At 41.5% G+C, this 14,321-nt stretch overlaps 2 protein-coding genes and 1 long non-coding RNA gene across 6 annotated transcripts in view; 1 reads left to right on the forward strand and 2 right to left on the reverse strand.

Moving 5' to 3' along the window:
• LOC143273932 (2-Hydroxyacid oxidase 2-like) overlaps positions 1-14,321 on the reverse strand; it is a 393,436-nt gene that overhangs the window by 306,729 nt on the left and 72,386 nt on the right. The window lies entirely within an intron of this gene.
• Wars2 (tryptophanyl tRNA synthetase 2, mitochondrial) overlaps positions 1-14,321 on the forward strand; it is an 88,209-nt gene that overhangs the window by 56,411 nt on the left and 17,477 nt on the right. For all 4 annotated transcript variants that reach the window (XM_076574703.1, XM_076574704.1, XM_076574705.1 and 1 more), the window contains one exon: positions 14,139-14,219. In XM_076574703.1, the coding sequence (XP_076430818.1) occupies positions 14,139-14,219 (81 nt within the window). The remainder of the gene's footprint in view (positions 1-14,138; positions 14,220-14,321) is intronic.
• LOC143273931 (uncharacterized) lies at positions 7,462-10,635 on the reverse strand. Its single transcript, XR_013052265.1, has 2 exons — positions 9,990-10,635; positions 7,462-8,062 (listed from the first exon to the last, which is right to left on the reverse strand). It is a non-coding gene; the product is annotated as an uncharacterized LOC143273931 (long non-coding RNA).

The following is a 14,321-nucleotide window of genomic DNA, read 5'->3' on the forward strand; positions in this document are numbered from 1 at the left end:
TCTCCCTGTGATCAGGATTGAATTTTGTGACCAATGATTTTTTGTAATTCCAATGGTAGTTTATGGGATATTGAATTTGGAAGGCCTATTGGATAATTTTCATTGTTCATTCTTTGTATAATATCTTTTGAAAGGATTTGATGGAACAAGCCAGGAAATTTGAAGACAAAGTCCCAATGTCTTGTGTGTAAGCCAAGAAAGTCTTCAGAAAGCCAAAATAAATAAAGCCAAAATATTTGACTCATACCTTTACTATGGATGAGTCAGTTTATCTTTAGACAGGAAGAGATCCTGCCCAGAGACAGCAATTTAGACACATGCTAGCAAAGAAGAAAAGAACTCCTTCTGGGTCACACCCTTACTACATACCTGCTTTAACCTGCAACATAGCCTCACTCAGTCAAGGGGTCCCCTTTCTTGATCATGCACTTCTACTGAGTATAAGTTTTAATATATGTTTTTATTAACCCAGAATTTACTGCAATGAATCACACAGAGTAACCAACTGAAAAGATACAATAAGGGCCTAGGGGCTTATCACTCGATGATAGGATGTTTGTGGAGTATGCCCAAAGTCGTGAGTTATATCCCCAGTATGGCAAAACACACAAGTACACACAGACATACATGAACACACACACACACACACACACACACACACACACACACACACACACATTAAATGAAGAATATCTTTAAAAAATAAAGTCATCAATGTAAGCTTGCCATTCATATGCATATGTGAAATGATGTCATCTTTAAATGGATCATACAAACAACTTACCTAGATTTACAGTTGATCAGGAAACTTTTTCTTGTGACTTTTCAAGTTTAATGTTGGACAGATCTAAAGTATTTATCTATATTGGGCAAATATGGACTTCTTGATAATTTCCATGCATTTATTAACTTCTGCTTTCTAAAAAGCAGCAATAAATCAGCTGTATCTCCCACATACCTGCTTATCAAATACTTACACACATTTATTATGCCATCTTTATCCTATAGTTTTACTTTTAAAAAAGATTTATTTATTTTTATTTTCTGTATATGGGTGTTTTGTCTGCACATATATGTGTACCATGTGCATGCAGTGGCCATGGAGGCTAGAAGAGGGGACTAGATCTCCTGGAACTGGAGTTACAGATGTTGTGAGCTGCTGCGTGGTTGCTGGAAACTGAAGCTTTGTCCTCTGCAAGAGCAGACAGTGCTCTTAGCCCCTGAGTCAGCTCTCCTGCCCTAGTCTTATTCTCTTGTAGTCCTCTTGCCTTGTCAGTCATCCTGCCTTGGAAGCACTTCACCTTCTTTCTGAAGGACTGTGATGCTTGTAGTTCAAGATTCCCGCTTATTCCAGCCCTTGCACCTGCCTCGGGCACTGCAGAGCTGCTCATCCTCAAACCACCTTTTGAGTCACCTAATGCCAAGCACGTCAGCTTCACTCCCTCTACACTGGTTTTGATACAGCTCTCCTTCGATCCTTATTTGATGTTATTTCTAAAAATTGCATTCTCAGACATGAGTTCCTATTTCCATATTTCTTAGAGGTGAATATGTCTAATCTCCCCAAAATAACCTCTTGCCAAGTTGCTTTTTGAAGTAATCTTTAAATTAATGGCTATTTTAAAGCCACATTCAACAATTGTGCTTTAGGTTCATTCCTCCAAAGATAGTTTCCATATGATAATATTTTAATATCTCATTAGCATGTTATAAATATTTCTTTCTTTGTAACAGACTTTTGGCAGTGACCTCTATAGGCATTTAAAATGTGCAATCGTCGAGATATTTTCTTTAGCCTATAACACTTAAGAAAGAGTAACTCATAGTGTAAGAGACTTTGTGTAACTGTCTCATAGATGAGGCATAAGAACACTCACCTTCTCTTGGATGCTGCCCCTGGAACTCGTTGGTCCCCGGTGTCTGGTGTTCTGGGTCAGGGAGAGGTGAATGATGCAGAGTGGGGTCTGCCTGCCCCGCAGCTTCCATCCTCTGACTTGTCAGGTTTCTCTGCTGCCATCCTTGACTTCAGCTCTGTCTTGATAGTTTGACTGTCAGCTTTGAGGAACACACTCATCTTCTCTACCTTCCACACTTCTTCCCTCAAAACCAATATGAAAGTTTCTCAGGTGTGTCTGTAGCCACAGACATACCTGGTCTTGGCCATTCCCTTCAGTTTTAACTTAGTCAAATTGTTCCAACTCTGCAGATGGAGTAGATAGCCCAGGCTCCTTCTCCTTTTTTTAATATTATTCACAAAGAAAACATTGAGACATTTGTTAGAACAGGGCAGTGTGCTGTACTCTCACACCGTCAACAGTTTCTCATTTGCCTCACCAGCATTGTGTTTAGTGAAATAACGTAGATATTACATACAATAGCATTTCTGTCCTTAATTATTTCAGTGTGCCTTTCTATAACTTAAGAAAATGTTGTATATAAATACCATGTTATCATTATACCTAATGAAGTTGATGACAAATTCACATTGCCATCTAGTATCAAAATTATTTTTGAGCGATCTACCCAGGTCCACATGTTGGGTCTTTAGTTTGGGTTTGTTTTGGAGTGTGCAGAGTCAAATCTCTCCTTACATTGTGGGTTCTGGGGATGGAACTCAGGCTGTAAGGCTTGTGTGCTGAATGCCTTTACCGAGCCGTCTCACCCTCCCCCCCATCATAGGTCTCTTGAAGTTATCCTTCATGTCTAACTATAATTTTGCAGCCTGTACTCTTTGATTGGCATCTCCCCATTTCTCCCTCCACCGCCCCCCTGATAACTACCACTCTACTTCCTCCTTCTGAGTTCAGTGTCTTTCCGTCCTATATTTGATCCACAGGCATTTATCCTTCTATACCTGGATTATTCTGCTTAGCATATACCCTCCCACTTTATTGTTGCAAATGACAGTATTCCTTATTTTTAAAGACAGAATAGTATTCAGTAGTAGCTGTTTATTAGTCTGTTGATGGACATCTAAGCAGGTTTGTTCCAGATCTTGACTTGTGAGACTGCAGCTTGTGAAAGATGCTGTAATAAGCAGAGGAAGGCAGATACCTCTGACATACTGATTTCGCAGTCTTGAGGTATGGACCCAGTGTAGGATCATGTGGGTGTTTTATTTGATCTCCTTTAGGTACCTCCACGCCCTTTTCCAAGATGGCTGTGCTTTCCATGCCCACCAATCCTTTTCTCACACTTTGCCAACATGTGTAATCTTTTGACTTTTTAAAAGTAGCAGTTAAAGAGATATGAGGCAATGAACTTGTGAAGTCTAAAGTAAGTGAGGACAGAAAAGAGTCATCTTGTTAGATCTGCGAGAAGAGTGTGTGGTCGTGTTTATAAAGCGATGGGGCAGGACCCTCCCCTGCCCATGCCTGCTGACCCTCCCTGTGCTCTTTCCCCAGAATCTTCAGGTCCAGGGCCAGTGGGAGATTCACCTCACAGAGTGTCAGTCCACCCCCTGTGTGGTAGCTGCAGGCATCTTTCTACTAGATGTGAATGGAGCCTTTTGCCTGCCCTGAGGCCAAGCTCTACCTCAATTTAGCTAAGACTTCCAACCTTGAAGGCCCCAGAGGACAGCAAGCTAGCCTTGCTGCCACACTACCAGGGTGGCGGAAACTTAGCACCAGTTTATTTTGTGTTCATGATCTGCTTAACTTTCATCAATGACTTTTAGAAGCACATAATGGAAAAATTTTTTTTTCATTTTTAATTTTGAGAAATTTTGATAAATCAGGTTCTAATATAGGAGACAGGTAATGTACAGATTATTTATCTACATTATTGAATTTTTTTTCTCTGCTATTGATTCCTTTATTTTGGCAGTTTTGTAGCATGTGAGCATTTGGTTGATAAATATATAACAGAGATGACATAAATTTATTAAATAATTATCAAGATTTGGGAACTGAGGCCAGTTAAGATCATGTATACCTGATAACTCTATACAATTATTCACAAATAGGTTAATAGTTTTTGAAATTGTGAGTTATGTAAGAATATTTTTTTCCTACCATATAAGGTGTTCTTGGGTATAGCCATTGGGTTAAACGATGATTTTCCCATGTGCCCTGATTGAACATTAGAAAAAGCCCTAGTAATCATTTAAAATGGCAAAGGAATTTGGCTGTGCTATAATGCTGATTTTAACAATAATTTTCATCTGCAATCCTTTGCATTCTTTCTCAGCAGCCTGACTGGAACAGTTTAGGCATATTGAAGATTTTCCCCATTATTTTCTTTTTCTTCCTCTCCCACTGGCCTATAGTCATAGTGCTTCTCCTAAATATGTTTGCCATATGTGGGGAGTTTTCAGACCTCCTCATCCAAAAGTGTGTACATGAGTGTGTATGTGCACATTAATATGCTCACAAGCGTATTTTGGTTGAGAGAGGGGTGGGGTGGGAGAGAACACCTATGTGTGTATTTGGCAGAGGTCTCCATCTCGAAGCCAAAGCCACTGTCCTTTGTTTTTGGCAGAGCTGAGCACAGATCCAGTCTGAGTCCTGCAGATGTCTGTGAGGGACAGGTCTCCACATCTCTCCTTAACACTTCCCCTGCATTATAATCACCCCGCAGATGGAAGATAAAAACCAAAAGACTCAGCCCTTCGGCGCTGACTCCCAGCAGAGGTCAGGACAAAAGGGGGGCTTGAGGTATCAGATATCAACTTACTGAAGGTCCAGAACAGTCCAGGAAAAGTCAGGGGAGCAAGATGGAATCTGAAGCTTTGGAATGTAGCCTCTTTCTCCAATTAGAGTTCTATTTTGTTTCCCAGGAAACAAAAATCAATAATAATAATAAATTAAAAGGTACTATGGGGGAATCAGTTTCTGAACAAAGGCCAAAGGAACTGGCTAGATGGATCTTGGCCTAGACTATGCACACAAAGTTATACCTGACTCCCTCTCTCTGTCCTGAGAAGTAGAAAGCCAGATCCTAAAATGAGGCAGAGTCCCCATGAGCTCTATGTACCCTGGTCTTTTGCAAGCACATTTGAACATGTACTCATGATTGTGGAACTCTCCAGGTTATTAGCTACCAACAAGGAGTGTGTAATAGAAAAGGAACAAACATCTGTGTAGACTAACGGGCTTTTGTAACGTATTTGTAAAATTGGCAATACCTCTAGAGTTCCTGGGGGAGATGAGACTCTGAATGGCCTATGGAATAAACCATAAGTGGAAGAAATTATTATACATCCAGACTCTGCATGTGTTTTCTTCTCTACAAAGTTCTCACCTGAACCACGGGTGCCCCTTCCTGGCCTACATCTGGCTCTGTCTGACTTGATGAGAAGGAACAGGACAGCTTCAGAACAGGCCATAGCTTGAATGGTCACCAGAACAGGCGTGTCTACAGGAAGAGGTATTCCGTCACACTCAGGGCAAGAGTAGGAAAGTAGATGCTCTTTCATTGGCCTGAATGTTACTGTCACATCTTCTTATTTGTGGCATAATTAATTGATACATAACTATTATTTTCTGAAACCTTTTTAATGTCCATGATAGGGTTTAAAGAAAATGATGTGTCACATTTGGCAAAATCTAACTTTCTGTCACCAGCCATTGTGTGCCTGTTGTTGCCCCCAGGCTCCTTGATGTCGCAAAGGTTTTGTATAAAGTGGATTAACAGATGGCCATCCAGCTAATGGCTGTCTTTTATATCTTCTTTAATAAAATATGTTCAGAAACTTTTTGCTTACTTTTTCATTGCAAGGAATATTTTGGATATCCAAGACTATTAGATATTAAAGAAATGTTTTAACCACTCCAAAAAGTATGAAGATGAATGGCTGTCTTTTGAAATATTAATTTCTTTCATATAGGTTTTGATTTTCAAAATAAAACATTGCAAATATAACAGGAACTTTTTATCTCACTCAAATTCCATTCCATGCTCTGACTCCCTAGAGGCGGCCCCGATATCTATTTGATATTTATCATTCCCACATATGTGTTTATATTTTTATTGCATGTGATATGGCCATAAATAATCTGTATTATTTCTTTGCACATTTTCAAACTATGTGAACGGTATCCTGCTTCATATCTTTCTGCATCTATTATTCTGGCCCTTGTTTCACTTCTGAGATTTGTTCAATTTTTTTTTATTGTTGTATAGTCTCCTAGCTCTGCCACAATCTATTTACCCATTTCTCTTGGCAAGAATATTTAGACTTTTTTTGCAATTTTTTTTTTTTTGAACTACAGACAACAGTGCTGTGGTCCTGCTTGAAAATGTCCTTTGTGTTACTTGAGGAAGGTTGGGTTTTTTTTTAATGTTTATTTATTTGTGTGGGAGGGGGACCGTGCACACACCGTGACCTGCATGTGGAGGTCAGAGGATGACTGGCAGGAGTTGGCTCTCTCCTTGCACCATGTGGGTCCTAGGAATCGAACTCAACAGTCAAGTTTGGTGGCAAGTGCCCTTACCTCTGAGCCCTCTTGGCACTGGGAGATTCTAAGTGCGTGTACCAAGAGTAGCATCATGAGGATGCATGCTCTGTGAGCCTTACTCATGCGGCCAGATCTCTCACCACACTGACTCTAATTTACATTCCCACCCCGGACACTCTTTATGTTGTTCTACGTCCTCAGCTATATTAGTGTTGTTAGATGGTTTTCCTTTTCATTATAAACTTCGCTGTCTAGCTGTAATTTACATTTCTGATTGAAGTTAATTTTTTTTCTCTTAACCCTTCTGTTTTCATCTGTGATTTGTATTTCTTTTTTGGTGCATTTTTTTTTTTTTTTTTTTTTTTTTTTGGTTTTTCGAGACAGGGTTTCTCTGTGTAGCTTTGCGCCTTTCCTGGAGCTCACTTGGTAGCCCAGGCTGGCCTCGAACTCACAGAGATCCGCCTGGCTCTGCCTCCCGAGTGCTGGGATTAAAGGCGTGCGCCACCATCGCCCGGCTTTTGGTGCATTTTTTAAATTGTATTTTCTTATTGATTTGAAGAAGTCTTTTACATCTTCTGAATACTAACCCTTTGTTATGTGCTAACTTTTCTCAGTGTGTGTGGTTTGTCTTTTTAATTGGGTTGATTGAAGTGGGGAGACCCATTCTGAGTGTGAGTGAATAGTACCATTCCATGTGCTGTGATCCTGAGCCTAAGAAAAGGAGGAACGCAGCTGAACACAGGCGTTCATTGCATTCAGCATCCCGACTGGATTCAGTGTGGCCCGCTTCCTTTTGCCACATCTTCCCGGCCGTGATACCCTAGAACCTAGAGCCAAAATAAGCCTTTCCTTAAATTGCTCTTCCAGGGTGTTTTGTCACAGGAACAAGACGAGGAGCTAATACAGCCATAGAAAAAAAGCCCTTGTTTTCCTGTGGTTGAGTTCTCATGTGTGTCTTCAGTAATTCCTGGCTGGCTTAACATTGGAGAACTATTCTTTATTATCTCCAAAGTGCTTTTTAAGTTTTATTTTTCAAACTTAAGACTGAGTTATACAAAACCTAGGAATTCCTGCGCATTTTATTTACAGTATTAAAGAGCCATGCTGTTAATTTCATCACAGATCTCTTCGGGGGAGCTTTAAGTATTGGGGAATGAAAGGTACATGTCTCCTAAAATTGAGATTTTCACTGGAAAGCAGAAATGCTGTCACAAGCCACGCCCTCTGTTTTTCCTTGAAGTGGGACTATCATCTGATTTGCCTTAGCCACTGGCGAGTGGGGAGCCGAGTGCACACCTTGTCCGAGCAAGAGTGGTGCTTGAAGGCTGTTTTGTCAGACACAAGCAAAGCCACCTTAGGATGTTGTCTGTATGGAAAATCTCTCACTGTTAGCGTATGTGTTTCCTCAGGTTCCTGTTGACAGCATATGGCTGGATCTTGTTTTTTATGGTTGTTTTGCAGCCACTTAAGCCTTGCTTCCTCTCTTGACCACCTGTGTGTGGTGTCGAGCTTTGATCCCCTGTCTTTATCCCAAGAATCTTGCAGCATTGCGGGGCGCTTGCCCTGGCTCTCTTTTTTTTTTTTTTTTTTTTTTTTTTGGTTTTTTTTCCTCTGACATGAGAATGGGGAGTTCCAGAGAGGGGACTACTCCTTCAGGTTAGACTCTGCAATGAAAAGATACAAAGTTAAGAATAATCTCTAGGCATCAGCATGTAAATAAGACATAATGTCTGCAAGGCACTTAAATTCAAGAGCAATTTGTTACCCAGTTTGTCCTTTAAAAGCTGATAAACAAAATCCTTCAGATTAAGAAAAAGTATGCACAGAGGAACATATGTACACAATAAGCCACAGGACTAAGATGGAGGTGACTTTTGAGTTAGAAGCAGGCAGATAGAATCAGCATGTTTAGCTTGGGAAATATTGGACAAGGAAAAAGTGAGTGAACTCATGATATGTACAGACCAATAGTCACTGGCAGACTGACAGGAGACAATCCAATTGAGGAGAGTCAGAGTGTATCACTGATACAGCGTTCTTTTAATTAAAATCAGATCCCCAAACAAGGTTCTTGTTAAAGGGATTTGTCATGGGGATGATAAGAGTCTAATAAAAATAACTCAGCATGAAATTGTACATTTCCGAGAGGAAGCAATAAATGGGAATTTGTGAGTCAGAATAGTCTTCCAAGTGTCCTAACTGAAATGTCCAGGACCTGATTCGTGGGAAGGTAACTTTTGCGTGGGAAATAGGGAATCCTGAGGGACCCTGAGGGTGTGTTGGAGATCTGACCCAGGAATCACTGAACTGGGTGATTGACTAGGTATGATTGATATCTAGCAAGTACATATGCTTGGAATCAGCTTCCCTGTGCTATTTTTTTTATTTTAAAAATACAGCAAAATATAGATAATGACATAAGGAACATTCACATTCCCAGCACAATGATGAATGTTGTTAATATCTTCTCATAGTTCCTTTGAGCTCCTTTTAGTTTGTAAATTATAGATTATGAGGCTGGTGAGATGATTTGGTAGGGTGCCTACCCTATAAGCTTGAGGACCCAGATTCAGGTCCTTGTCACCCACAGATGGACCCATACAAGGGCTCACTGACCAGTTAGGCTAGCCAAACCAGTGAGTTCCAGATTCAGTGAGAGACCCTGTCTCAAAAAAGAAACAATAGAAGAAAGATACCCAGTGTCAGCCTCTCTGGTTTCCACAGTCTCTGTCTCTGTTTCTCTGTCTCTGTCTGTCTGTCTCTTACACACACACACACACACACACACACACCATAAACTATTTTATGTGTATGTGTGCTTAGCCTGCATGTGTCTGGGTACCACTTGTGTGTCTGGTGCCAGAAGAAGATGTAGAATTTCCTGGAACTAGAGTTACAGATGAATTTTAGTCACCATGTGGGTCCTGGGAATTGAACCCAGGTCCCCTGGAAGAGCAAGCAGCCAGTGTTTCATCTTTCCAGCCCCATAAACTTTTACAATTGTAGATAAAGTTGAACTTTTTTTAAGTCCTTCCCTTGTACAGCCCTTTCATCTCTCCCCTTCACATCCTTTTCCTTTCACCATAGACAACCACAGTCTTGAACTTCATGTGATCAGTGTAGTTCATGATTGATACTTAATTTTCCCACAAACTCGTATTTTTGTACTTATAATTTCATTGGGAATATTTAATGCTTTTTGGTTTTGTGGCTTAAAGACATTTACAAAAGTAATATATTGTAATACCTTTCACAGTTTTCTTTTTTCACAGAGTCATATGTGGTTTTGGCCTGGAGTGATTTGGATTTGGAAAAATTGATTGTGACCGGGTCTCACTTTGTAGCATTGGCTAGCCTGGAACTCCCAGAGATCTTGCTGTCTCTGCCTCCCAAGAGCTGGAATTAAAGGCGTGCACCACCATACCTGGCAGAACAGTGTATTTCTATGGTCTGTGTGGAGAGTCAAATCTAGCTGGTCTCTTTTATTGTGCAGAATGTCATTACACCACTGCATTCAGTCCATTCCTTGTTGCTGTGACCAAATGCTTGAAAAGAAGCAACTTAAGGAAGGAAGGGATTAGTATGGCTCACAGTTTAAGGGTATGGTGCATCGTAGCTGGGAAAGCATGGTGGCAGGATGGTTTGCAGCCGGGACAGCTGGGACATGAGGCTTCTTGCTCACATCTTGGTGGGTCTGGAAGCATAAAGGAGAATGTCAGTACTCCACTTGTTCCATTTTTATCATCGAGATAATGCTGCCCACATTTACAGTGAGTCTTCCCTCCTCAGTCATCATTGGAAAACTGCTCATAAACATACCTGTTACTCTACCTCATTGATGCCTTAGTGAACTGTAACAGCCATATGTGTCATTGCATTAGCACGCTTACTTTGTCATTTCTCTATTAATTAACCTTTAATCTTGTTCATAAATTTTGCAAATATTTGATGAATATGCATGTATCCTAAGTGCTGTGCTAAGTACTCATGCTGTGCCAGTGAATAATTCAAATAAAAATCTTTAATTTCTGGTAGATTAGCAAAGTAAATAATAACAATAGTACATAAGCCTGCAGTAAATTATATTAGAAGGTGTCGGTTACTTTCCTGTTGCTGTGACAAAGCACCATGTCCAAGGCAACTTATAAAAGAAGGTGTTTAATTGGGTTTACGTTTTCAGAGGGATAGAGTCCATGATGGTAGAACAAAGGCATGGTGGCAGGAACAGTTGAGAGCTCACATCTTGATCCACAAGCACACTGGGAATTGGAAGAGTCTTTTGAAACTTCAAAGTGCGCCCCCACCCCCCACTGACACACTCTGTCCAACAAGGCCACTTGTCCTAATTCATATGAGCCTATGGAGGCCATTTTCCTTCAAACCATCATATTAGGTGATAAATGATGTGAAAAAAGAATCAACTACAATCTGCAATGTGATTCAGGGTAACAGGTTGCTATTTCTGATGATGGGATCTGGTAATATTTGAGCAGAAAGGAGTTAAAGTGAAGGAGTTAGAGAATTCCTTCAGAGAAAAGAGCCAATGTAAAGTCACTGAGGTGGGAGTGTGTCTGTGATTTGAGGGAACATGGAAAGGGCAGCTTCCCAGAGAACAAGAGCAAAGAGGGAGGGGAAGAGGAATGGTCTCCTTCTGAGGTGACTATGTGGAATGGGGAGGCAGTATTTGTTTAATATCTATAGTAATAGTAACTGACTTTGTGCCAGGTATTGTTCTAAGCACTCTTATGTCGATACTGCTGTTAACCTTATTTTATAGGTAGTGAAACTGAAGTACAAAGAACTTACTTAGATACTAGAGTATCTGGTTACCCAGAGTAACCTAGCTAAATAGCAGAAGTAAGATACAGACCCAGGTCAACTCATTCAAAGACAAAACTCTTGGGTCTGAGGTGATCTGGCTGGCTTGGCAAGGGTCCCCTTCCTACCTCCTGCAAGTTCCTCCTGAAACTACACAATCCAAGGAGACAGCCTTCCCCCCTAGAAGAGGACCATGCTTCTGTCAAGGGTGTAAAAGTACCTGTGCTCCCCAGCAGGACCTTCAAGCTAGTTCTCAAGACAAAGCTTTAAGCCACACTGCCATCCTTGGGTGTCCATCTTCATATCTTGCCTGAGCCTTACCCTTCACCTACTATAATTCAGCTCCCATTGCAGCTACTCAACTTGAAATTGCATCAACAAGTTGGTTTGCAACTCCATTCTTTCTGCAGCTTCTGCTGAAGTTCATACTTGCAGCCAGTACCTAGTACGTACAGTGCACCAGCCTGTGTTTTATAGGGATGAACAAGGCAGGCAAACCGCAGTGGCTGAAGAATGCTTGTGTCTTGTTCTGTTGATGTCTGCAGACTTTTTTGTGGATGGTTAATAGGCCGGTTTGCTGTCCCATATCTTTGTTTGTCTGTGGCTAAAACAGATCATGCAGTTGTTTTGTTTGTGGCTTCCCAACATAGGAAAATAATATATTTAAGTATTTACCACGTTTGATTGTTTTTTTTCCAAATAGAAATCTGTATCTCTCCATGTGATTGTCTTGACTGTGCCAATTATTTCTCATATTATTTCTCATATAATCATTGAAGATGAATGGCAAAAAGTTCATTGGCTTTGACCTTTTACCTTTTTTCTCTACTAGCATCCATTTGAGTTAATTTAATGCTAATTTGGAAACATCAAAATCTCTGCAGAATATTAAATAATTTTCATTCCATATGGCCAAACAAAAAGCTACTCCAAGCAAAATGCTTTCATTCATGGAGACACAGTTGTAGGCTTTTTATCATGTTGCCAAGGCTAAGCATTGGAACCAGCGTTGAGGGGAAAGCGTTTCCTGCCTCTTTCCACATGTCGCCCGCAGTCACTTGCTGTGTTTTCATTCCTTTCCTCCATTCAATAAAGAGGAAAAAGGATTCTCTCAGTCTTCTTCATGCCTGGAGAAACTAGTGCGTGTTAGCCGTGCTCGAATGGGAATGTGTTCCCTCTGGTGACTGGAAGCAACTCAAATCCTATTGGCTACATCTTGGGTTACTGTTTGTGTCCCATCACTGTCTGTTTACAGCAGCCGTCAGCGACTTTCTCGAGCTGGGCTGTCATGGCCATTGCCTTCACTGAAACCCAAATGCCTCTTAGAAGAAAGATGACAGATTCCACCCAGCCACTTGCAAAACTTGAAAAGCGGTGCCTTGTCAAACACGTGAAAAACAACTCTTCTTCTCTCTGACTTGAAGGGAAAAAGAGAGAGAGACTGTCTTACTCCAGATGTTGGTTCCTTGCTAGTGAAACAGGCCTGAGCTGGTTCATCCCCATTCCTTTGTCTTCCCTTTGCAAAACCCACAGAGAACACATTTGGGGCCACTTTGCAGAGTTGGCAAGAGTCTCTGCATTTTAAGGGAATCATATGGACACAGAATGCCACAATCAATAGACTCGGAATCCCCAGGGCCCAGAAATGGGATGCTTAGGACTCACATTCTAGGTCATCAGTTAGAATGTGGCCTGGACCCAAGAATCATCCCAATTGTTGCCAGGTTTTGCTTACTTGATTAAACTTGATTCAAACTAGGTTGAGGAGAGTTTTTATTTTCTTGTTGATTAGTGGTGGGGGCCAGGAAAACAAAACAAAACAAAAATGAAATGAAGGTGGAAGATGGAGAAGGAGTCAGAATGAGAGCAACTAGGATCTTTAAGACTCCCCTTTGGAAGACAGGTGAGGCAGCCAAACCACTTTCTCATCGCTGCCGATCTGAACAGGCCAAGCTTTTCATTGGAGTTAGGTGCCTTTCCTTACCATCTATGTGATAAGTAGTGTAGCTATCTTCATGGATTTAAAGAGGGTCAGAGAGGACTTCAAATGGGGAGGGGAAAGAAGGGGAGGAGAGGAGAGCAGAGGGAGAGGGAGGGGAGGGGAGAGGAGAGGAGGGGAGGGGAGAGGAGAGGGGAGGAGAGGAGAGCAGAGGGAGAGGGAGGGGAGGGGAGAGGAGAGGAGGGGAGGGGAGAGGAGAGGAGGGGAGAGGAGAGGGAGAGGAGAGAGGAATTTATTGACAAGCCTGGCATTTCACGGGGATGGATACTGTAAGATGTAGTGGAATCCATATTGAAGATACTGTAACATCCATGGTTACCTCCTTGCTAAGTATGTTAAGGACTTAAACAATAGACTGGTATTTGTATTAGTTGGTTTGGGTTTTTTGTTTTGTGGGGTGGCACCCCTACTTTTTCTCCTGGGGTGCTCTTGAGCAGGGAGAAATGAGAAATATGTAGATAGAAATATAGAGGGGAGAGACAGTTAGAAACACAGGATAGCCTTGGGAGGGCCTGGGTCAAAACCCACCAGCCCCTTCTGTCTCTGCTAAAGGGCTTTTAAAGGAATGCCAAGGGGTGGATTAAAAGACCTCCTCCCAGCACAGCCAAGTGCAGGCCATCTCAAACACCTGGTAACCATGCACATGGTCAAGCCATCCCCTAATGCAACCCTACTGTGTAAAGCAAGCTTAGATCTCACTAGGAAACCTTTGTGGGCTCCCACAGTTTTGTTTTGTTTTTTATAACTTCTTCTCCTTGACCTAAGGGTCTATATGTCAGAAATCACAGCCCAGGCCTTTACCTGTTTCCTTTTAATAATGTTGACTTGGGTCATTCTCAACTATTTCAGCCAATGCGTCTTGTCTGATAGTTCTGCTTCTGTGCAAGAAGATATTGACCTCCTTCATTATTTTCCCCCCTTAGGTGTCTGAACACACTCAATTAAGCTGGATCCTCACCTGCATGGTCAGACTGCCTCGATTGCAGCATTTACACCAGTGGAAGGTAAATGCCAGGACATGTTAATGGAAAGGAAGGCTTCTGTGTGTTGCTGTGCCAGGACCTAGGAGTCCTGAGTTCACTCACCACCCTGGTCTGCCACTCACT

Source organism: Peromyscus maniculatus, chromosome 6, assembly GCF_049852395.1.
Source record: "Peromyscus maniculatus bairdii isolate BWxNUB_F1_BW_parent chromosome 6, HU_Pman_BW_mat_3.1, whole genome shotgun sequence".
In the NCBI taxonomy this organism is placed as follows: domain Eukaryota; kingdom Metazoa; phylum Chordata; class Mammalia; order Rodentia; family Cricetidae; genus Peromyscus; species Peromyscus maniculatus.